At 44.7% G+C, this 25458-nt stretch overlaps 2 protein-coding genes and 2 long non-coding RNA genes across 5 annotated transcripts in view; 1 reads left to right on the top strand and 3 right to left on the bottom strand.

Moving 5' to 3' along the window:
• The window catches only part of LOC142370161 (leukocyte elastase inhibitor-like), a 38624-nt gene extending 26133 nt beyond the window's left edge, over positions 1–12491 (bottom strand). The window contains exon 1 of one of the 2 annotated variants that reach the window (XM_075452611.1): positions 12194–12491. The gene's annotated coding sequence lies outside the window, so the exon portion shown is untranslated. The remainder of the gene's footprint in view (positions 1–12193) is intronic. The other variant, XM_075452609.1, reaches the window with a different exon arrangement.
• LOC142370162 (uncharacterized) lies at positions 12295–13305 on the top strand. Its single transcript, XR_012767806.1, has 3 exons — positions 12295–12646; positions 12742–12951; positions 13046–13305. It is a non-coding gene; the product is annotated as an uncharacterized LOC142370162 (long non-coding RNA).
• Positions 12973–13805, bottom strand: LOC142370163 (uncharacterized). The gene is made up of 2 exons (XR_012767807.1): positions 13349–13805; positions 12973–13181 (listed from the first exon to the last, which is right to left on the bottom strand). It is a non-coding gene; the product is annotated as an uncharacterized LOC142370163 (long non-coding RNA).
• A 5544-nt stretch (positions 13806–19349) lies between these two features.
• LOC142369990 (leukocyte elastase inhibitor A-like) lies at positions 19350–22391 on the bottom strand. Its single transcript, XM_075452408.1, has 5 exons — positions 22374–22391; positions 22229–22318; positions 21322–21529; positions 20037–20285; positions 19350–19532 (listed from the first exon to the last, which is right to left on the bottom strand). Exons 1-4 carry the CDS (start codon positions 22389–22391, stop codon positions 20053–20055), a joined length of 549 nt encoding a protein of 182 aa, XP_075308523.1. The 3' UTR covers positions 19350–19532; positions 20037–20052.
• Positions 22392–25458: the final 3067 nt, after the last annotated feature.

The following is a 25458-nucleotide window of genomic DNA, read 5'->3' as shown; positions in this document are numbered from 1 at the left end:
CATCGGGCCATTTCACCGGAGCACACGTGGATTCCGATTTGTGTTAGTCCTGGTGGATTACGCAACTCGATATCCAGAGGCAGTGCCCCTGCGCACCATCTCCGCAAAGAGTGTGGCGCAAGCGCTGTTCCAGGTTATCTCCCGAGTCGGGATCCCGAAAGAGATCCTGACTGACCAAGGCACCCAGTTTATGTCACGAACACTGAGGGAACTTTACGGATTATTGGGCATCAAGTCTATTCGTACCAGTGTTTACCACCCGCAAACTGACGGCCTCGTCGAGCGCCTGAACAAGACTTTGAAGTCCATGGTCCGTAAGTTTGTGCACGATGATAAGCCAAATTGGGATAAGTGGCTAGATCCTCTGCTGTTTGCAGTGCGCGAGGTTCCCCAGGCCTCCACGGGATTTTCTCCCTTTGAACTGCTGTTTGGCAGGAAACCACGCGGGGTTTTGGACCTGGTAAAAGAAAGCTGGGAGGAAGGTCCGAGCCCCAGTAAAAATGAAGTTCAGTACGTCCTGGACCTGAGAGCAAAACTCCACACACTGGGTCAGTTATCACGTGAGAATTTGCTCCGGGCCCAGGAACGTCAGCAGCGGCTGTACAACAGAGGATCTAGGCTGAGACAATTTACACCGGGAGATAAAGTGCTTGTATTACTCCCATCTCATAACTCTAAATTACTCGCCAAGTGGCAAGGGCCCTTTGTGGTCACACGGCAAGTGGGTGACGTTGACTATGAGCTTGTGCGATCTGACAGGGGAGGTGCGACACAGATTTACCACCTCAACCTCCTCAAAGCATGGAGGGAGGCAGAGTCGGTTTCTCTGGTGACGACAATTGCAGAGAGAGATGAGTTGGGGCCTGAGGTGCCAAAATCAACCAATCCCGCCTCGCTCCTTTGTGAGAACCACCTCTCTCCGTCACAGAAAGCAGATGTAGCCAAGTTGCAGCAGCAGTACGCTGATGTGTTTTCCCCCCTGCCAGGACGCACAAGCCTTATTCAACACCACGTGGAGACTCACCCGGGCGTGACAGTGCGTTCACGACCCTATCGGTTGCCTGAACACAAGAGAAAAGTGGTTCAGGCAGAATTGAAGGCCATGTTGGAAATGGGTGTGATAGAAGAGTCCCACAGCGCCTGGTGTAGTCCCATTGTTCTTGTAGTCAAGAAGGATGGGTCTATTCGGTTCTGTGTGGACTATCGCAAGGTGAATGATGTTTCACAGTTTGACGCCTATCCTATGCCCCGGGTCGACGAGCTCCTGGATCGCCTTGGCACAGCTCGATTTTTTACGACGCTGGATTTGACCAAGGGGTACTGGCAGATTCCCCTATCTCCAGAGTCCAAGGAAAAATCGGCCTTCTCCACTCCGTACGGTTTGTACCAATTTGTCACACTTCCGTTCGGGTTGTTCGGGGCCCCAGCCACGTTCCAACGCCTCATGGACCGGGTGCTGCGGCCGCACGTTGCATATGCTGCCGCCTACCTGGATGATGTGATCATCCACAGCAACAGCTGGGCGGAGCATGTGCGGCAGGTGGCCGCGGTGCTCGAGTCACTGAGGCAGGCGGGGCTCACGGCCAACCCGAAGAAGTGTGCAGTTGGACGGAGGGAGGTACGGTATCTGGGGTACCACTTGGGCGGCGGGCAGGTGCGTCCGCAGGTTGACAAGACAGCAGCGATTGCAGCCTGCCCGCGGCCCAAGACGAAAAAGGAGGTGAGGCGGTTTTTGGGGCTGGCCGGTTACTACCGGCGTTTTATTCCCAACTTCGCCGAGCTGACCAGCCCCTTGACCGACCTCACCCGAAAGGGTGCCTCAGATCCGGTCCAGTGGACGGATCTGTGCCAGGTGTCGCTTGAGAGGGTAAAACAGACCCTCTGTGGGGAGCCTCTTCTTCACACTCCTAACTTCTCTCTCCCGTTTACTCTGCAGACTGATGCATCGAACAGAGGGCTGGGAGCCGTGCTGTCCCAGCAGGTGCGGGGTGTCGACCGCCCAGTGCTATACATCAGCAGGAAGCTGTCCGAGAGGGAGGCCAGGTACAGCACGGTGGAGAAGGAGTGCCTGGCCATCCGGTGGGCGGTCGATGCTCTGCGGTACTACCTGTTGGGGCGGCCATTCACCCTCTGTTCGGACCATGCCCCTCTCCAGTGGCTCCACCGCATGAAAGACACGAATGGCCGGATCACCCGATGGTATCTGGCCATGCAGCCTTTCAAATTTAAGGTGGTCCATAGGCCGGGGACGCAGATGGTCGTGGCCGACTTCCTTTCCCGCTCCCACAAGGAGGTGGGGGGGGGGGGAGTAGGTTAGGCCGGACAGCTCCCCGGCCTAAGTCAGGCGGTGGAGGTATGTGGAGGGGGGCGTGGTGCATCAGGTGCAGAGGAGAGGTGGAGAGGTGGGAAGAGCTCGGAGGACGGTGGGAGGGGAGATGATTGGCACACCTGTACATCGTCGGCTAATCATTCTCCCCTTTATCAGTAGCGTGCTGGTCCAGGCGGAGAGGAGAGGGATGAGAGATCGAGGACGGGGCCAAGAGAACGGAGAAGCAAAAGACGAGCAGAGCAGGAGAGCGGGTGTTCGTCTTGCCGTTGGGCTGAGAACCTCGATCAGGAGATAAAAGTAATAAAAGTCATTGCAAACCAGACAACGGGCTCTGCGTGTGTGTTGGGTGAACCCACGGTGGCAAACAGACGTGTCACAGCCCCCAATGTCCACACGATGCTGCAGAGGCGTGTCAACCAAGACAGCCCCACAACATCCAGAGCCTTGAGGAACTCAGGACGGACCTCATCCACCCCCGGGGCCTTGCCACCGAGGAGTTTTTTTACCTCGGCGACCTCAGCCCCAGAGATGGGAGGTCCCACGTCCGAGCTCCTCAACTCTGCTTCCTCATCGGAAGGCGTGTCGGTAGGATTGAGGAGGTCCTCGAAGTACTCCCCCCACCGACTCACGACGTCCCTAGTAGAAGTCAGCAGAGCCCCGCCCTCACCATACACGGTGTTGACGGTGCACCGCTCCCCACCCCCCCCCCCCCCCCGAGCCGCCGGATGGCGGACCAGAATCTCCTCGAGGCCATCCGGAAGTCGTTCTCCATGGCCTCCCCGAACTCCTCCCAAGCCCGAGTTTTTGCCTCAGCAACCGCCGAGGCTGCGTTCCGCTTGGCCCGTCGGTACCCATCAGCTGCTTCCAGAATCCCACTGGCCAAAAAGGCCCGATAGGACTCCTTCTTCAGCTTGACGGCTTCCCTCACCACTGGTGTCCACCAGCGGGTTCGGGGAATGCCGCCATGACAGGCACCGACCACCTTGCGGCCACAGCTCCGGTCGGCCGCCTCAACAATGGAGGCACGGATCATGGCCCATTCGGGCTCAATGTCCCCCACCTCCCTCGGGACATGGTTGAAGCTCTGCCGGAGGTGGGAGTTGAAACTCCTCCTTACAGGGGATTCTGCCAGCCGTTCCCAACAGACCCTCACAATACGTTTGGGCCTGCCAGGTCTGACCGGCTTCCTCCCCCACCAGCGGAGCCAACTCACCACCAGGTGGTGATCAGTTGACAGCTCCGCCCCTCTCTTCACCCGAGTGTCCAGGACATACGGCCGCAAGTCCGACGATAAAACCACAAAGTCGATCATCGAGCTGCGGCCTAGGGTGTCCTGGTGCCAAGTGCACATATGGACACCCTTATGCCTGAACATGGTGTTCGTTATGGACAGTCTGTGACGAGCACAGAAGTCCAACAACAAAACACCACTCTGATTCAGATCGGGGGGGCCGTTCCTCCCAATCACGCCCCTCCAGGTCTCACTGTCATTGCCCACGTGAGCATTGAAGTCTCCCAGCAGGACGAGGGAGTCTCCCGGAGGAGCACTCTCCAGTGCCTCCTCCAGGGACTCCAAAAAGGGTGGGTACTCTGAACTGCCGTTCGGTGCATAAGCACAAACAACAGTCAGGACCCGTCCCCCCACCCTAAGGCAGAGGGAGGCTACCCTCTCGTCTACCGGGGTGAACCCCAATGTACTGGCGCACAACCGGGGGGCAATAAGTATGCCCACACCTGCTCTACGCCTCTCACCGCGGGCAACTCCAGAGTGGAACAGAGTCCACCCCCTCTCGAGGAGGCTGGTTCCGGAGCCCAAGCCATGTGTCGAGGTGAGTCCGACTATATCTAGCAGGAACCGCTCAGCCTCGCGCACCAGCTCAGGCTCCTTCCCCAGCAGAGAGGTGACGTTCCACGTCCCAAGAGCCAGCTTCAGTAGCCGAGGATAAAACCGCCAAGGTCCCCGCCTTCGGCTGCCGCCCAGCTCACACTGCACCCGACCCCCATGGCCCCTCCCACGGGTGGTGAGCCCGTCGGAAGGGGGACCCGTGCCGTTTCTTCGGGCTGTGCCCGACCGAGCCCTGCGGGCACAGACCCAGCCACCAGGCGCTCGCCGGCGGGCCCCACCCCTGGGCCTGGCTCCGGGGGGGGCCCCGGTGACCCGCGTCCGGGCAAGGGAACACGGTATCCAAAAATATTACTCATCATAGGGTTTTTGTGAGCTGTGCTTTGTCTGGTCCCTCATCTAGGATCTGTTTGCCATGGGTGACCCTACCAGGGGCTTAAAGCCCCAGACAACATAGCTCCCAGACTCATTGGGGAACGCAAACCCCCCCACCACGGTAAGGTGACAGCTCACGGGGAGTTTAACAAAGGTTAAACAAGTCAATAGGAAGCGAATGAAGCTTGTCTCACTCCCAACAGGGGTCTGTATGCTGAAAATCCCATATGTAACTTCGGCAGGAGCGACCCGCTTCTGAAGTGACGTGATGCGCGAGAAGAGTCGTTTGTGTTTACGTTACTTAGCTAGGTCCTGTATGCTAGCTGTAGTTGTAGGCTATGTGTTCGCTTGCGTTGAAGAGCCAACACCAAGCGTTTCATATTCTGCCTTTCACAGACTGAATATGAAACGTTCGATGTTGGCACTTCCCATCTTTGAGAAATTTCTCCAAGTGTGATCTTGTTCATCTACCATAGTGATCTGCGTTTTAGATCGTGAAGAGACAGGTGATGACGGTGCTCTAATTCCCCCCTGAGTTCGAGACGTAGCCTAGCTTCAGAAATACACGGACTGACCTGATTAGAATAAGAATACCGTTTTGATCCGAACAAGAATTGTTATCTACAAATGAAAATTGATTCATTTGTGATTGTAATCGGAATAGTGTAGAGCTAGTTTGCGTTTATTGCGGCGTGTGTTGGTAGTGCCTGCGCACATCTGTCTCAGATGTAACTTTTGTAAGTGTCTGCTAATACAAAGGAATCACTCCACGAATACACCATGATGAGGAAAGAATCCCATTCAAGATCAGCAACAGTCCATCCATACATCCATTATCTGCCGCTTGTCTGGGGATCGGGTTGCGGGGGCAGCAGCCTGAGCAGAGAAACCCAGACGAGCTGTCCCCGGCCACTTCCTCCAGCAACAGTATTATAGCATTTTATCTTGAGTTCTCTCTACAGAAAATCTCTGATTATAGTATCTTACGTGGGCAGTCTACACTTGTGAATCAGATGACCTAACTGCACTGACTAAATAACACAACGGCAGCATTCGCCACGATGTTTAGTTAGTGGGTGTGTACAGGTGGGGATGTTTACGACAGTGTAGAATTTCAGTTTGACCAATAGAGATCGCTATACTGCCGCTAAACTACCTTGTATCCCTTTAAAATAAAAATTCTTCAAAATAATTCCTTCGTTAATAATTGGTCACACAGAACTTTATTGTATTAATATTCACATCTTCATTGTAAACAAATTAATAACATAGCTAATTACACTGATACCTATGGTTCAGGCTGGTCCTCATCCTCAACACGTCTCTTTTTCAATCGTGGAAAATATTTTTCTGGATTGAAGCAGCAAACATTCAGTGCAAGAGTTTAAAAAACCTACTTTATTTGATTCACAGCTACTAGTGTTTAGACCTCGACAACCCAACTACATTTTTTTTTTTTTTTTTTTTTTTTTAAACGGCAAACTTGCGACTAGTTAACTTTATAAAGAAGGCGTAATCGCTTATTTTCTATGGGTCGGGTCGGGACAACATTGTATTAAAAATATAAAATATTTTTATAGGACTTTTTAATGGGAGCTAATCTAACGCGACGCTGAAGCTAGCAAGCTTCCATGCTTACCAGGCATGAGCTCGCTGATGGAGACACACGCGGTGTGCACGGAGGGGAGGGGCTGTGTGTGTAGGCTGACAGAGAGACGGAGGGAGCAGGGAAAGAAAATGCAGCTTAACGAATACCAGTATTTTTTAAATAGCGTTAAAAATAGACAGTAAACATGCGTGTTTAGAAGCGCAACACTGAAAAGGGTCCCGTCTCAAACAATGTCGCGCGACGCAGCGTTCCCCCCGTTGTGTAATCAAATGGCGGTATATTAAAAATTCATATCATAACGAAATTATAAACCGGTATTCGGTGTGAACCGGTATACCGCCCAGCACTACCATGAAGACATTTTTTTCTTTTTTTTTTCTTCTCTTTTTCTTGTCAACACAGGTCAAAAGGTCAGTCATACGCCAGAGGTTACCAGCGCTTAGCCTAGATTTCAAGTCAGTCAGGGGTCAGGAGCCTCCGTAAGGAGGCATAGCTTGGTGACAGGCCGGCATACAAGGCTGGTTGGGATCTTGACCCAAACTTGACGCACCAGTCCTTTCTGGTCTGGTACCGTTGCTGTGACTCTGCCGATGATCCAGGAACCACGAGGTGCAGAGTCGTCCACGATGAGGACCACGTCTCCAGCAGTGAAGTTGGGCTTGACTCTGGTCCATTTGTAACGTCGTTGAAGCTGTGGTAGATATTCTTTGATCCAGCTTTTCCAGAACAGGTCATGTAGAGCCATTTCAGTTTCAGAATTCTGAAGGCGCAGCGATTTTTTTCTCTTGCTCAGAAGAGGACAGTGCTTCATTCAATTTCTCGTTAGACTGATTCAGTTGTTCTTTTGAGACCTGAAGCTTCTCTCGAATGTCTTGCAACTCTCTGAGCAGCTCCTCCTTGTCGTTGGAGACTTTTCTTTGGACTGAAAGCAGGTCCTCTTTCTCCTGGAGAAGGTGAAGCCTTTCAGAATCAGTCACTTGACTGCTCGTCTTAAACTCCTCCAGCATCTGGGACAGGCTAATTTGGAGACTCTGAGCTCTTCACATTCACGGACGTAGCTCTCCACGTCTTTCTTTGTAAGACTGAGCTTGTTCTGAAGCTCCTGCTTCTCTGTCTCAAGGTTGTTTTTGTCCCGTGCATTTGCGCTGATTTCAGAGGACATCTCCGCCTTCTCTTTTGTCAGTGTTTCCTGATGAAGTTGTTTGAGCTGATCCACTTCTTTCTGCACTAAAATCCTCTCTTCATCTGCCCACTTGTTATTGGCGAGTAATTCCTCTTGATGTTTTAAAAGCTGATCTCTGCTTATCAGTAGCTCTTCGTTCTGGACTGAAAGCTCCTTGTAGCTAATCTCAAGGAACTTGGCATCTTCTCTTGATAGAGCCAACTGCTCATCATGGCTGCTCTCAGGGAAGTCCATCTTCAACTGCTGTTTCCACAACTCATCTGAAGTCACAGCAGAGATTCTGTTGACATTGACTGTGGACATACATCTTTGACTTTCACAGCCTTCTTTGCCAAGTGGCCCGTTTACTGTCCACCCAAGGGCAGTCTTAATGGCGAAGGGCCCATTGTCCACGCTCCGAACAACCTCTAGAGGTTCCAGTGCCCTCGGCATGTTCATGCCAATCAAAAGTTCCACTCGTGCCTGTATTTCTGGCAGACGAACATGGCTTAAGTGCGGCCAGTTTTCCAGGTCCTGTTGCCTCGGGATGTTGCATGAATTGACAGGCATGCTCTGCTGAGTAAAAAGATCAGGCATTTCACAGAAGACATCACTCTGCAGTCCAGCAACCTCTAGATCTGGCACGATGCCACTGTTAACCACTTTCTCCTGCCCCATTGTGCGCAGGAGAATCTTTGTCTTCCTCCCGGTCAGATTCAGCTTGTCCAGTAGACCCACTGTACAGAAGGACGCTGAACCCCCCGGGTCTAAGAAGGCATACGTTTCAACTGTTCTGTGGCCTTTCTTCGACTTTACTTTGACTGGTATAATGGCCAGCTTGCAATCTTGCTCACCGGCCCCAGTAAGACCACCAGACTGAACTGCAACAGGATTTTCAGATGCCGTGGTGTCAGACCTGACTTCATTATTTCCTTTATGGATGTGGAGCAGACTTGGATGTTTGAAGTTGCAGGTTTCACAATCCTTACTAATGTGCCCAGTACACAAACAGCCAAAACAGATGCCTTTCCCTTTAAGAAAGGAAATCTTCTCATTGTGAGGCTTCTTGAGATGAGAACATAACTCCAATGAATGTGCACCATTACAAAACAGACAGTTTTTCTTGTGACTGTGACGTTCTTGCACTGCTGCTTGATCTGTTTCAACACGTGACAGTTGTGCCAAAGCTACTCCCTTTCATTGTTGATTGCGCTGTGCGCTTCCCTCCATCACTGGCCTTGGCTGCTGGCTGGTTGGACAAGTGGTCAGACAAGTTCCCAAACACAGGGTCGGTGGCCATTTTGACTTGGCGTTCCAGGTAAGAGACAATGTCCATGAATGTAGCTCTACGATGTTGCTTCTCCTGTATACCACATGCTGCTGATCGCCATCTGTCCTTCAGCTTGTAAGGCAATTTGTTAATCACAGAAACCATATTGCTGGGTGTGTTAAACTCAGAGGCCGTCAACCTCCTCCATTGCATTGCAACAGCCACGCAAGAAAAGACTGTAAGCTCGAAGGGCCTCTGCATCTTCAGATCTAATGAATGGCCATGAGATGAGGTGGCTCGGGCATCTGGTGAGAATGCCTCCTGGACGCCTCCCCGGTGAGGTGTTCCGGGCCCGTCCCACTGGGAGGAGACCCCGGGGAAGACCCAGGACACGTTGGAGAGACTATGTCTCTCGGCTGGCCTGGGAACGCCTCGGGGTCCCCCCAGAAGAGCTGGAGGAAGTGGCCGGGGACAGGGACGTCTGGGTCTCTTTGCTCAAGCTGCTGCCCCCGCGACCCGATCCCCGGACCAGCGGAAGATAATGGATGGATGGATGGATGGATTTTGTTAAAGGATAAGACCGGTTTTTTGACATTGGGCCCTTGATTTCACATTATAACATGATGTTCTACTCACCCCTGCTTGTTGTTGGTCATTTGGAGCTGTTCCGAAGATATTCGAGAGGCGTCTGGCTGCTCTCTTGAGATATTCGGCCATGAAACGGTTTCCTATGGGCAAGCTTATACAGGCACAAACTACGCTGTTTATAATTTATTAATTACTGTACATTAGCACTGATAACGTGGAGGTGCGTCGCTTACTTAAAAAAATCCGGGTTATTGTAATTTTGTTTTTTTCGTCGTAAAGTGGGTGTTACTGACGTCCTCCTCGTGCTACTGCCACAGACAGCCCACAGACCTGCTGGCTATTTATTCATTCGGCTAAAATTCAAAATTAGTAACCCGGATTTTTTTAAGTAAGCGACGCACCTCCACGTTATCAGTGCTAATGTACAGTAATTAATAAATTATAAACAGCATAGTTTGTGCCTGTATAAGCTTGCCCATAAGAAACCGTTTCATGGCCGAATATCTCAAGAGAGCAGCCAGACGCCTCGCGAATATCTTCGGAACAGCTCCAAATGACCAACAACAAGCAGGGGTGAGTAGAACATCATGTTATAATGTGAAATCAAGGGCCCAATGTCAAAAAAACGGTCTTATCCTTTAAGATAGGAAGCAGCGATCAAATGCTCATTTCCAAAGTGTTCGTACAGAAGAGGTTTTGCCTTTGCATATCCAGCACCATTTGCCATATGTTGACAGCTCTTTACAAGTTCATGAGGTTGCCCCCTAGTGTACTGTGCAAGGTAGTGTAGGCAATCATCAAGGTCATTAGTTTTTGACTCGATTACTTGTTCAAACAAGCGCATGAAGGCATGGAAGTGAAGAGGGGTACCATCAAAGACTGATATTTCTCTCTTAGGTGCTGTTTACACATACCCGGGTATTTTGAAAAACGAAGACCTTTCCCTTCGTTTGTGCCTTTCGTTTATATACAAACGGAGTTTTTTCCTCCGAAAACGAAGCTAGATTTTTTAAAAACTCCGTGTAGCGTTTGTGTGTAAACTGGTTGAAAGAGACAAAAACGAAGTTTTGGGAATGGAATGAGGAGTTGTCGTCATAGTACAGAGCCCCGCCCCTATGCGTGAAAACGCCATTCTCTCTGTCCATTGTTTATCTGGCAAGCATGGAGGTACTACCAGCATTTCTGTTGTTGAGAGCTATACTCGCTTGTGTGATTTTGAAAATTACAGTCATACAATGTATTGAACAACAAAGAAATTTTTCATAGCTTTAGCAGTTTTATAATCCAGCGCAACGTGTAAAAGTAGCTCAGTCTCGCTATCAGTCCACACACATGAGCCTGGCGCCATATTTTCTTCTTGAAAAGGATCCGGAAGTTCTTCCTGTCAGCAGTTCTCTATTAGGCTTCTGATTGGCTTGTGTGGAATTCTCTTTGTTCTAACACTGCCACCGTCAGGCTTGGCGTAATTTAACAGCTCTTGATAGCGTATTTATGCGGATCAATGTAGACGTGGTTTTTTTTTTTTTTTTTTTTTTTTTTTTTAAACGGGGCTGTGTGCACCTAGTTTTTTTTTTGCAAACGAAGGTTAGAAAATATGCGTTTATCAAAATACCCGGGTATGTGTAAACAGCACCTTAGGCAATAATGACAAACTTTGTTGATGGACCAACATCTGAGTCAACTGATTTTGAGTGTGCATGATTGACACCAGATTGGCATTGGTTGCTGAGCCAGCATCTTGTTGTGAAGACAAGTGTGCACTTTGTTGTGATGGCAAGTTTGTATTGTGCTGTTTCACATGCACAGGAGGTCCAGTGAGAGGAGGGGCTGATTTATACTTTTCCATTTGTTGCTGCATAGATTTCACTGTAGGCTTTGTGTTGAAAGCAGCTGGATTTCCTTTTGATTTTAAACCAAGTGTGTGTGGGACAAACGTTTCTGCATCCACATTAAGATTTTTAAAGGCTTTTTCATTCGCTTCAAAATATGACTCCATTCCATTCGATTTCCTTGATGCCTTGCTCCGCACAGTTGATCCTGCTTCCAGTACATTTGCTTTTGCAGCAACTGCTGCGATATCTGCCTCCATTTGAAGCTCCTCTTTCCTTCTCCTTAATTTCTCCTCCTGTTCTTCAATGCTGTGCTTCTCTTTAAGTGCTTGTTGCCGAGTGAGCAAGGCGGCCATTTCAGCTTTGGCCCTGCAAAAGTCAGATGCAGTTGACGAGACCTTTGTATTTGCCCTACTGCCATGGTTTGACACACTGTCCATTGGAGACACATCATCTTGAACATCATGAGAATGAAGAGGCAGGTGAAGTTCTGTTTGCTCATTTGCTTGAACATCTCCCTCCAGTGGGGCATTTTGAGATGATACTTCAGGTGGTCTACCTGTAAGTTTAACAATGCCTGCGAGCCATACTTGTACATCCTCAATAAACCGTACATTGTATTCTGTTATGCTTGAAAACCATTCATTTTGCTTATCTTGCTCCTCAGTAGGCATTAGTGGTAACAGAGAGTTATGCAGTTCACTGGCAGTTTTAAACAGGTGTGATAATTCTTTAAGCAAAGACCTGATCTGAGATTCGTTTTCATCAGCATTCATGAGCCCTTTAAGGGAAGTAATCACTCTTTTCATTTTGCTTACCTGCTTTTTCCGTTCTGCTTGAATGTTTTTTGTTTGTCAGAGCCTTTTCGGTGAGAACACTTTTTCTTTTATCTTGTGCATTTTCCACACCAGGAGCTGCTTTGTCACTCTTTTTTGCAGTTTTTCAAACAAGGCACGCAAATCACCGCATCAAACACAATATCAGAGCAACAGCAATTGTCCAGTTCCCGGACGCCAGAGCCACGAAAACACACACTAAGCCATTTCCCAATGAATTCCACAGGCCTAGCGTTAGCGGTAGCCACAGTCCAACAATGAATGAAACGTGAGAACAACAACGTCAACTTCTCGTGGAAGTAACCAACTGCGTTAAGCCCAGCGATAAACACAGTAAACATGGGTACATTACCACCGTTGTCTTCTCTGTTCCTTCAGGTAAACCGCTTTCTTCACGTTGTTGCGTTCTGTTGTGAGGCTCACTTCGGCGTTTCCAGCTGTGCTCTGATTTGCGGGCGCAAATGCCGTTTTTTTTGCTGACAGTGGCCCTCATTTATCAAGCCGTCGTAGAAAGCATCGTAGATATGAGCGGAGAACTCGTCGTACGCAGAGGCTCAAGTGAGATTTACAGAACATGCGTACCACACCAATCCCATCGTAAAACCGAGCGGCTGTTGATAAATCCGGTGGCTGAAATCCATCGTAATGATCCTAACCACGCCTTCTACAAAAGGGGGTTAAGAGGCCGCACCTCTAGAATTTGCGACATGGATAGACGAAAGGCGGCAGAGAAACGCTGTCAACGCTGTTGACAGCTGGGACGGCTGTCAACAGCGTTGGTGATGTAAATCGCAGACCGGACGAGGTATGTATTTTCCCCTACTGTGATGGTCAATAAAATGTGATAAACTCCAGATTAAATTAAATCTAAAATTGAGCGATGTTTTACTTTTTCTCCAGTAAGATCAGGAAGAAGTGGTCCGATATGAAATTGGCCAAAAAAGAAGGTCGCAGCTGTCCGACGCAGCATGTCACAAAGGGGGGGGGGGAATCCAGGTTTGGATTTGAGTGCCTTGGAGGAGAGGGTGGCTGGCGTGATCGGAGCTACGTCCTCATCGGGCGTGCCAGGGAAACTTGACACTGATGCGCCCATGCTAGAGCTCGAGAATGGTAAGAATGACTCCCAAGAGGTTTAAATAAAACAGTTGCTTTAATTTTCAACACAAATGAGGTTCCTAATCAAACTAATATTTTTCATTCACAGATGAATCCGAAGTGGCATCCGGGCAACCTGACCCGCGCAACGAATACGCGGCCCGTCAACATCCGAAGCCTCTGCCTCTGCCTCTGCCCCCCGGTCTGCAGCGTCACACCGGCCAGCCGTGTTAACCACAGAGGTCCTAGAAAGACAAACAGAGAACGTGAAGTGGATGATGGCTTTAACACACACCATGCAATCTATCGACAGTACATTTAAAGACATAAATGAAACACTGAAGTCACAGAATAAATGCTGAAAGAAATCGTTGTTCTCCTTTCTTTTTTCCTTGAATAACAGAATGCTTACCGAAAGTCAGAATCGCTGAATAAGTTCCTCTCTCCTCCTGAGCGCTCTTGGCTGTGCAGGCTGGTGGAAGGGATCTCTGGGTACGGGGTCCTCTACATCTGGAAATGGCACTCCATTTTTTTGGGCAATGTTATGGAGATCCCCGCATGCAATAATAATATTGCATACCTTTTCGGGCGGATAGGGTTCCCCCCGCAGCCGAGAGACAGATCAAGCTTTAGGAGCCCTATACACCTCTCCACAGTGGCACGCGTGCGCGAATGCGCAGTGTTAAAGCGCCTCTCCTGTTCGGTGTGAGGTTGAATAATGAGCCATCACTCTTCCAATTACGGAGTTGTACTTGTTTAATTTATTTAATTTGCGTTTATGTTTATATTTATGTTGAAGTCAAATAAAACATGGGCCTTCTTTAAAGTGATAAGTCTGTCATTTTAACCTATAGGGATTTGTTGCGACTCCTGAGCACGCAGTAGTGACGCTGCTGTATTGCAGTCACCGCAATTCAAAATGGAAAAGTGCGTACACGGCCTCAGACCTGTCGTGGCGATTTCATCTTTCCTGTGTTCACGATGGATTTGATAAATGCCAACCTTTGCGCAGAAAAGAACGTACACACGACCTACGCACGTTTTTCGTCTTACGCAAGTTTGATAAATGAGGGCCAATGAGAAGAGAGTCTGGCTGCAGACCTACACTGTCAGGACCCTGTTGCAGACCGTCACCTCACCTGCACTGTGAGGACCGGAAGTGCACTGTGAGGACCGGAAGTTAATTCGAAGCCTTTCAAAATAAAAGCGTGTGTATCGGAAAGCACGTATTTTTAAAACGTTTTTAAACGCTATATTTTTCAAGAGGTCCTGGCTGCAGACCTCCACTGTCAGGCCCGGAAATGCACGGTGTACATTTCAAAATAAAATTGCAAATGAACTTCCGGTTTAATCGTTTTCCTCACAAATGAATTAATTAGTTAACAGTACGACATAAAATCTATCAATTCCCGGTCTATTGTATATTGTTTTTATTTGTATTGTAAACTTTTGTTTGGTCAGTGCACACATTTTCGCTTAGGCTCATATTCATAAGCCAACATCTCACAAGATGCCATAGGCCTATACTGTACATTTTATTGTGTACTATAGAGTAAGTCACTGCTATTTCATTATCATTTCATTTTGACTTTATCGCACTGCTCTTTATATATATATATATATTTGTTTCAATTAGTTTTTCTGTTGTATTATTCTGTATTTTTATCCTTAACCACCATAAATTTCATGTTTGGTTCTATGTCTATGCCAATTATGTTCTTGTGCTGCTGGAACACCTTAGTACCACTAAATAGTACCCTAACTCTTGATATCTACAGTATAATCTTAGTCAAATTATTAAGGGATCAATGAGAAAACATAAAAAACACACCAAGTCACAACATGATCAAATGTTCTGTAGTGTTTATTCAGTCAAACATTCACAATATGACAAAAAATCTTTGTTTTTGTCGACTACCTGTTCACAAAATATCAACATATCGTTAATATTGTGAAATATCATTTTGAAAGGCTCCAGGATCGCTTCTCTTTCATCCTCGTCCAGTTCTTCGTTCCACAACCTCCCATATTGTAGAGCAGCCTCTGCCTGTTCCTCTTCCCCCATGCCCAGAACGTCAGGCAGGTCCACTCTGGCAGACAACAGTGGTTTGTTGGCCTCAGCCCACTCTGCTGCATGTCTGCAATTTTGAAGAATGCGATCTTCAACCGAGTCCTATGGAAAAGACAGAAAGAAAGATGTCTGTACTATAGCTGCCACACCAACGGTATCTGACCAATAGATACTGTGCAAAAGCTTAAGCCGTCCACTGGTGTGTCCACATCAGCAAGTCTGGCTCTCTTGGAGACCTCTGTCTGCTGCTCTTCTTTCTGAAAATATAGACAAGCAAAATGATAAGTTTTAATATTAAAAACACAAGCTATAAAAAAAAGAAAAAAAAAAAAAGAGTGAAGATCCCATCATTGCCCTCCTCTAATAGGTCTACCTAGAACCATTGGAGAGCTCAACAAATGTCAAATCCAATCACAAATTATCTAGACACTTTATTTATAAATTGCAGACAGCAGGTCTGACCTTACCTTGTGAATGGCATTTTCTTTAAAGTGACCCCACAATTTCAGTACAAAAAAATATTGTTTCTGACCAGAAACAAAAGAAAAATTCAGACAGAACTCAACCAAAATAAAAACAAATCTGACCTCAGTAATGTCACCAATCGTCCTTTTCAGCCTAAACACTGGTGGCACCTCACCTCGCAGAAGGGCTTTTGATCCATCTGTCCAGTGGGCGAACAGATTTCCATAGCTCAAATGTAATTTTGAATTTTTGTCGTAAAGTGGGTGTTACTGACGTCCTCGTCGTGCTACTGCCACAGACAGGCCACAGACCTGCTGCCTATTTATTCATTCGGCTAAAATTCAAAATTAGTAACCCGGATTTTTTTAAGTAAGCGACGCACCTCCACGTTATCAGTGCTAGTGTACAGTAATTAATAAATTATAAACAGCATAGTTTGTGCCTGTATAAACTTGCCCATAGGAAACCGTTTCATGGCCGAATATCTCAAGAGAGCAGCCAGACGCCTCGCGAATATCTTCGGAACAGCTCCAAATGACCAACAACAAGCAGGGGTGAGTAGAACATCATGTTATAATGTGAAATCAAGGGCCCAATGTCAAAAAAACGGTCTTATCCTTTAAACTGAACAAGAATGGACCTATTTTGTTTAACTTTGATGTGGTATAAAACCTGTTTCTTCCATAAGTAGTCCATGAAACCTATACTGCCAGACTAATTACACCATGGACTACTACCATGGGTACTATCAAGTACTTTCACTGTATACTTTTTGAGTAATCCATAGACAAACAGAACAAGAATAAACCTATTTTGTCTAGCTTTGAAGTGGTATAAAACCGCTTTCTTCTATAAGTAGTTCATGAAACCTATCCTGCCAGACTAAGTACACCATGGACTACTACCATGGGTATTATCAAGTACTTTCACTGTATACTTTCCAAGTAATCCATAGACAAAGTCCCTTAAACTGAACAAGAATGGACCTATTTTGTTTAACTTTGATGTGGTATAAAACCAGTATCTTCCATAAGTAGTTCATGAAACCTATGCTGCTGAACTAAGTACACCATGGACTACTACCATGGGTACTATCAAGTACTTTCACTGTATACTTTCTGAGTAAACCATAGACAAACTGAACAAGAATAAACCTATTTTGTCTAGCTTTGAAGTGGTATCAAACCTGTTTCTTCCATAAGTAGTTCATGAAACCTATACTGACAGACTAATTACATCATGGACTACTACCATGAGTACTATCAAGTACTTTCACTGTATACTTTCCAAGTAATCCATAGACAAAGTCCCTTAAACTGAACAAGAATGGACCTATTTTGTTTAACTTTGATGTGGTATAAAACCAGTTTCTTCCATAAGTAGTTCATGAAACCTATGCTGCTGAACTAAGTACACCATGGACTACTACTATGGGTACTATCAAGTACTTTCACTGTATACTTTCTGAGTAATCCATAGACAAACTGAACAAGAATAAACCTATTTTGTCTAGCTTTGAAGTGGTTTCAAACCTGTTTCTTCCATAAGTAGTTCATGAAACCTATACTGACAGACTAATTACATCATGGACTACTACCATGAGTACTATCAAGTACTTTCACTGTATACTTTCCAAGTAATCCATAGACAAAGTCCCTTAAACTGAACAAGAATGGACCTATTTTGTTTAACTTTGATGTGGTATAAAACCTGTTTCTTCCATAAGTAGTTCATGAAACCTATACTGCCAGGATAATTACACCATGGACTACTACCAAGGGTACTATCAAGTACTTTCACTATATACTTTCTGAGTAATCCATGGACAAACTGAACAAGAATAAACCTATTTTGTCTAGCTTTGAAGTGGTATAAAACCGCTTTCTTCCATAAGTAGTTCATGAAACCTATACTGCCAGACTAAGTACACCATGGACTACTACCATGGGTATTATCAAGTACTTTCACTGTATACTTTCTGAGTAATCGATTGACAAAGTCCCTTAAACTGAACAAGAACGGACCTATTTTGTCTAACTTTAATGTGGTATAAAAGCTGTTTCTTCCATAAGTAGTTCATGAAACCTAAACTGACAGACTAATTACATCATGGACTATTACCATGAGTACTATCAATAACTTTCACTGTATACTTTCCAAGTAATACATAGACAAAGTCCCTTAAACTGAACAAGAATGGATCTATTTAGTCAAACTTTGAAGAAGTATAAAACCTGTTTCTTCCATAAGTAGTTCATGAAACCTATGCTGCTGAACTAAGTACACCATGGACTACTACCATGGGTACTATCAAGTACTTTCACTGTATACTTTCTGAGTAATCGATTGACAAAGTCCCTTATACTGAACAAGAATGGACCTATTTTGTCTAACTTTAATGTGGTATAGAAGCTGTTTCTTCCATAAGTAGTTCATGAAACCTATACTGCTGGACTAAGTACACCATGGACTACTACCATGGGTACTATCAAGTACTTTTTCTGCGTACTAGATTTGATTAAAAAATAAATAAAAAAAGAAAGTAAGAGTTGTTTCTCATAAAACAAGTATGATCCTGCATTGATTTTGGGGGGGGGGGGTGGCGCCTCTTGTCCTGTGCGGTTTTGGGGGGGGGGGGGGGGGGGGGACTGCGGCTTTCATCCTGTGCGGTTTGGAGGGGACTGCGGCTCTCTTCCTCCAGGCTCTTCAAACAATTACAGTTATAGTTATAGAATAGAAAAGGGATTTAAACATTTCAAGATCCCTGAGAAGTAATCTACAATACTATATTTATACAAAATTAGAAAGCAACAACATGAAAATATATGGAAGAAAAATAACAAAAATAAACAAAAATTACCGTTCCATGCTGAACATAGACATTTTTCAGTCTTGATCTGTTTGTTGCAAACATTTCCCCAGAAACTCTCTTCATGATACAAACTCTCTTTTTAAAGTTCAAGTGGCACATTTGCCTTATCCTGGAGCCTCTGGATGCATGACAAAATGTCTGATGCCATCTTCAACACTTTTCTGGACTGTTCAAGCAAGGGGAAAAAATTGTAAGATTTCTGTGTTCTTTAAAACATTGTCAATCAATACAGGTGACAACAGTAGTACTACTTACCCTTCCAAATGTTGAAAAATAAACTAATCTGTAAAGAAATACAAAATACATTAAATCAAGTAGAAAATCAAGAAGCTAGAAGTTTGGACATTCCATTTTTGGCATCCCTGGATTCAGCAACTTCAAAATGTTTTATTAAAATTACTCCATTTCCTTTACAGTGTCACTACGGAAGCCAAAAGGCGTCATGATAATGATTAAAGTTATGATTGGTAATCCTGAAGAGCTAGCAAGATTTTAAAGTGGCACCCACTCCTCCCCATCCCGTCAGTGCTCCATCCAAAGCCATGCCCTCACAAACTTGGGCAAGACAGGGTGCCAGTCCATTACAGGGCCAGACAGAAACACACTCACTCCTAGGGTCTATTTAGAGTCACCATGGTTAGCCTAACATGCATGCTTTTGAACAGTGGGACACAAACAAAATCAGCTGACAAACGGTAAAAAAGTTGAAGTGCAGTAGAGAGGTGTGTGGTAGAAATCTTCACTGAGATAGCCATCAGGATGTTGTTTTTGTGGCTTGGCCGTAACTTAGCTCGTGATGTCGCACAGTGTCTGTAGGTAACACAGGTGAACTCTGTCAGCAGACAACATTAAACCCTTTAATGTCCTACTCTTACATTTGGACAATGACATTTTGAGACTCTATACTGCATCTTACAAAAAATGTGTCGGTCACAAAGTAAACCTACCTGAGCCATCTCTACCACTCAGTTGAAGCTAAAAGTGAATTTAAGTTTCACCAATACTTTTTCAAACTTTTATACCAGAAATAAGTTCCAGGTTTAAAAAAACAAAAAACAAACTTCTCCTTTAAACTCTTACATTGGTATAGATTGCTACACTGTGCTGTCCTGAGACCTTTCACTGGATCAGGCGGTGTTGTCCACAGGGCAGAGGACCCAACAGCAGGCATGAGTCAGGTAAGTCAGTCTGCAAATATCAGACAAGTTTGGAAAAGTTGAAATAAAAAGGTTTTCAACATAAATGGAAGTGAATACAATTACAGAAGCAGACCTTAAAACAAGAGCGTTCAAGTTCTTTGTACATTCGTGAAATATAAAGAGTGTCATGAGCAAATACTTGGACATTTACAAAGTAAATATTTAGTTACCCCTGTAGAAAAATGAAAGCAAAAAATGGCATCAACAGGAGGCAGAATAACAACGACTTTATGATTTTTAGTCTTTTTGTAAACATATTCAGCAACCTAAAAAAAAGTTTCAGGCACTAAAAACAAACGAAAAATATCCATCCAAACAATTTTCTTTAGCTGCTTTGAGGGTGCAGTGGGGTGGAAGCACCTCATACTGTTTGCATGAAAAAGGATATAGATAGAAATGATAGTACATTTAGTAGAATCTGGGACTCTACTTTGCTTTTTAGAGAAGTGATTCTCAGCCTTCGTTCATCTGAGCCTGAAAACTTTTACTGTACCTGCATTAAAATCGAATCACACAGGGGAGCAGAAGCGGCCAGCAAAGAGAAGGCTCATGGTGGTGTTGTGTCGGATGAAGAAGAGGAAAGGGTGGTCTGCATAGAAGTAGGCCAATTTAAAATCGCTACAGCCACGTTCAGTGAGGGACTCAGCGGAGGCAGCAGCAGCCTCAGTTCCCTTCTCATTGACTTCCAAAAAAGCCTTGTGGGAGACTTTTGTCAGAAACAGCTCTTTGTTCCCGGACATGCCTGTCACAGAGGAGAAAAAAGAGGATTCAGCATTATACATGTTAAGGTCTGATATCAAAGAACGTTCATGAATGTGAGAGAGAGATGCCATACAAATAGCGTTTCATGCAGACGGCGAATTTACAAAAATGTTAGAAGAAAATCAATAACTCCGGGGACCTGCTCTTGAAATCTAAAACTTAATTTGGTCACTCATAGACTTAAAGTAAGACATTGAGCATTACACCAAGAGTACGTTCGCTGGTCTATTCAAAATACAGGAAAAGATAAATCCCAGAAGTACCATCAGCAGAAGAGATGACAATCTGATACAACGAAGCGACAGTTGTTATGAAAATGCATCTCTGCGGTCGGTGTAGTGACTATTTGTCTATGAAAATAATAGAAAAAACTTTTGACTTAAAGGTGACCAAATTAAAATGAAACATAACTCAAATAGTCACTTGACGCACTGTGGGTTTCTGGTTTACGTAGTAAAAAAAGGTCCAAAACGTCAAAAATATAGTACATCATGGATTTATTCCAAGTTTGCAGGCAAAACCAAACATGGCAAGCTTCACAGGATCCCTTCTTGCCTCTCCTGCTCCGATTCCCGCACTTGCTCTTTCTGCCTGCTTGCCTCACCTGTTCACCCACTGATTGACTGACGACTGACAACTGAGAACTGGTAAAAAACCATGTGACCACCCAAGTGCAACCAGAGCTCCCTAAAACCCAAGTATTTATGTGTGAAATGCCCATTTCCCCCCCAAAAAAATTTATTTAATTAATTACAAACCAATTTTATCCTAAACAACTAAAATTAAACAAAAATACTAATTATCAACCAAAAATAAGTAAATAATATAAAATAAATAAGACTTAACTAAAAATAGTGAAATAGCTCCTACAGTTGGTATAGATGCCTTTATGGCGTAGCTGTTTATCGATTATTATTTTTTTTTTAATTTTTAAATTTAATTTAATTTTTTTTCCATAGTCTCAATCCGAGACTACACCATTTACTTATCTGACGAGGAGCTTCTGCATGTCTCACCAGAGAAGTCACACTTTGTCACATCAAAAGCATCCCTCATGCCCATGCTGGTCAGGACTTTGTTCAAGTCGTACGTCTCCTCCATCTTGAATTGAGGCAGGTGCACCTCAACCTTAACCAGAGTCATCGTGTCGGAATGAGTCCACTCCATAAATTTCTCATAGGTCAGATGTTTCTCAAGCTGGACAGATAACATAACAATCTTTAAGATGCGTCAGTGTGCATATACGGTGCATATTCAATAAGACTGTCAAGCACTTGAAATGCAATTCATCCCCTCATTTGCCTTGTATTATTTACTTTTCCAGCCTTTTGGTGATCCCTTCCCAACTTTTTTGAGACATTTTTCTGTCATCAGATTCAAGTCAGATTCAAAGGAAATATTGGTGAAATATTGGTTTAGGACATTTTCAAATCATTGCTTTCTGTTTTTGTTAACATTTTGCACAGCGTCCCAACTTTTTTGGACTTTGGGTAGTAGCCCACATATGATTTGATGTGGTTTCCACCGGAAACGTAAAAAAAGGCAACATATTTCCCCGGAGACCTGACTGACTATCATCGACTGGATATATTTGGGTGAAAACTCAACTCCTCTCAGTTTGCATTGTGGTTGTCGATAAATTCTGTTATCAAATTCAGCTGACCAGTAGTTGGCCCGTAAAGCAGCAGTTTTTTCTCTTGCCAGTGTTCAAATGAATCGGATAGTTTTTAATGAAAGCTGTCCTGTGACTGAATAATGTGCAGAGTGCAGGAAATGCAGTTTAAGATTAATTACCTGATTTCTCGTCTCTCTCAACTACTCTAAAAGCTCACATTGTGTTAAAAACGCATTGCTCCTGGGTTATCTTTGACAGCAATGCTTTTAATAAGTCTGCATATGTCTGTGTGTGTGTAAGAATTCTACCTTCTCCAGACCTGTTGTGTCATCTTCTATCTCTTTGGGTAAAAGGATGAGCATGCTCAGCTTCTTCCCTTTGTAAGGCATCTCCAGGATCTGTCCGGGGAAGGTTTCAAAACATTTCAGCAAAGAAATATACTGGCAGTTATACGGTATATGCCGTAGACATAGTTGCTCTCTGAGTAAGGTCTGATTGATGCATTGAGTGTTTTGCTTCTCAAAACAATATGTGTGCAAAAGAGTAATACATTTGCATCACAAAATCGTTGTGCAGGAAAAAGTCAGACCTCACAATCACTTGGCGCTATTTTCTCTCCCATAATCCATCCAACTCGATATGTGTAGTACACTTAATGTAATAACTTTTAATGTCAGAGGCCTTGGCCACCCAATTAAGCGGAAGAGAGTTCTTACATTTAAAAAAAAAAGGAAAAAGTAGGCATAGCCTTCCTTCAGGAAACTCATCTGTCCAATGAGGAGCAGAAAAAACTCAAGAGAGATTGGGTCGGGCAGGCCTATTTCTCTAGCTTTGCCAGCAATACTTATTCATAAAAAATTGCCTTTCATATTTAAAGGGGATAGAGAATCAAAATCATCTTTTTCACGTTATTGGTGTTAGTTCTGAGTCTCTACGCTGTGGGGAGTACACACGAAGTGCCAGCAAGTGTCAGAACCTCCGTTTCAAGTAATCCCCTTTTTTGAATATCCCCCAGAATATCCCCCAATCCGTTTTTGTGAAAAAGTGATGTCACTTTTTCAGCAATCGCCCCCCCCCCCCACACCCAAATCCACAGCCACCCCGTTTCAGACACGCCCCTTCGGCGAGAAACAGGAACAGGTGTGCCTTCCAAGGCTGTGAAAGCGGACTACGATCGTTACATATTCTTCCCCCGGAAAGCAATGTTCGCGATCAATGGCTTTTATTTATTTTTAACAGCATCCCCAGTACATACAACCGCCGACTTTTCCTTTGCGCTGCGCATTTCACGGAGAACAGTTTCACAAAGCTTGCACGATTCCAAGCAGGCTTCTGTCGGAATTTTGCTCAGTAGATGGTCAGTTCCGACAGGGACAGACACAGACTGCAGCGAGGTGTGCGCTCCGCTGAGAAGGTGATCGGCTGCAGCCTCCCATCTATCCATGACCTGCACGTCTCCAGGACTATGGGGCGAGCAGGTCGGATCACAGCTGACCCTTCTCTATTTGCACCGCTCCCCTCGGGCAGGAGGCTTCGGTCCTCCCGTCACAAAAACAGTTTTTCCCCCTTGCAGTTGGACTTATGAACACTTCATAATCACCTCCTCACAGACTTCGAAGCTTGTAATAATATTAGAAAATGGTTAGAGCAGTACAGATATGATAATGCGTCCTCCCATGTTACTCCGGCAGGGATGCAGGATGCAGCTAAAGCAGTAATTAAGGGACAGTTTATCTCTTACACATCTCCAAAGAAAAAATCTATTATTAAAAAAACACAAAAACTTAAAGAGATAAAAGAGAGTTTATTAACTTGGAACAATGCCATAAACAATCTCCTACAGAGGAAAACTTGGAAAACTAAATACAGCCAGAACTAATCTCAATCTTATTCAAATGGAGCATATCAAAAAACTTCTGTTCTTTACCAGACAGCAATATCACGAATATGGTAATAAGCCAAGTAGACTTCTAGCTTATCAACTCAAAAAAGAATGTGCAGAAAACACAATGAAGTGTACACGTAATGTGGTAGGCCAGTTGAAATATGTTACACAATCAATTAAGTCCTCATTTCTTGATTTTTGTACACAGCTGAAAAACAGAAGGGTGACAGAAAACCCTCCCGAAACGGATATCCATAGATTTTTGGGTAGAGTATCCCCACCCTCTATTACAGAGTCCGAAAAGGAGCAGTTGAGTGCTTCCATTCACCTCAGAGGAGGTGCTACAAGCCATCAACTCAATGTCCTCCGGAAAAACTCCAGGCTTAGACGTTATTCGGTAGAATTCTACAAGGCTTTCTGGGTGCAAATCGAGCCACTTTTTATGCCCACGATTACAGATCTTTTTGGAAAATGGCGTTCTTCCTGACACTATGAAGACAGCAATAATATCATTAATACACAAGAAGGACAAAGATGCTGCTGAGTGCGCATCATTTCGCCCAATTTCATTACTTCCAGTTGACTTTAAGATATTGTCAAAATTAATTGCACGCAGACTGAAAGACCTGTTGCCCCAGATTATTAATCCTAACCAGTCCGGTTTTGTGAAGGCACGCTATGCATCCAACAATATCCGGAGGCTATTAAATATAATTCACCACTCGGCCCTACACAACAGAACAGCCCTACTACTTTTGCTTGATGCAGAAAAAGCGTTTGATAGGGTCGAGTGGTCATATTTGTTTGCCGTACTTGAGAAATTTAACCTTGGTGAAAAATGTATTGGGTGGGTCAGAACTATGTATAACAATCACAAGCTCAAATGTGGCTCACTGAATAAATTGATTTGTTTAGAAGCTGCAGGCAGGGGTGCCCTTTATCAACATTTTTATTTAATTTAGCAATTGAAGCACTCGCAGAAGCCATACGGACTAACGAAGAGATTGCTGGTATCAATATCGGGGAAACAAAGAACAAAATTTCACTATATGCTGATGATATAATCCTATACTTCAATTCAAATTCAATTCAAAAATACTTTATTATCCCAGAGGGAAATTAAATGTTGATGTAGTTCAATTAAATCAAGGAGTTATTATAGATGCTGATGGCTGTGGGGAGGAAAGATTTCCTGTAGCGGTCCGTTTTGCATCCAAACTGAAGAAGCCTTTGACTGAAGAGACTCTGTTTTCCGATAACAGTCTCATTGAGAGGATGTTCAGGGTTGTCCATAATTCTTAACCAGCCCTGAGCAATCAATCCCAGTAGTATTAGACCTCATCACTAAATTTGGAACAATATCAGGCTATAAAGTCAACCTGACAAAATCCAATGCTTTATTAATTCATTAATCAGTTTCTAATAGACTCAGGGCCATCTCACCGTTCACCTGGGCTCAAAACGGCTTTAAATATCTTGGAGTGAATGTGGCTCTAAAACTTGGAATTACATTCCATTGCTTAAAAAGGTCAAGGAAGAATTAGAACATTGGAAAATTCTCCCCATCTCATTTCTCGGACGAATCAATGTAAAGAACCCCATCATTTAATCTGTTTAAACAAATCCTGAATTAAAACTGGAACAACGTATATA

Source organism: Odontesthes bonariensis, chromosome 20 (genome assembly GCF_027942865.1).
Source record: "Odontesthes bonariensis isolate fOdoBon6 chromosome 20, fOdoBon6.hap1, whole genome shotgun sequence".
Classification (NCBI taxonomy): Eukaryota; Metazoa; Chordata; class Actinopteri; order Atheriniformes; family Atherinopsidae; genus Odontesthes; species Odontesthes bonariensis.
The sequence above is the reverse complement of the archived record's forward strand: the minus strand, read 5'-3'. Positions and strand labels throughout refer to the sequence as shown.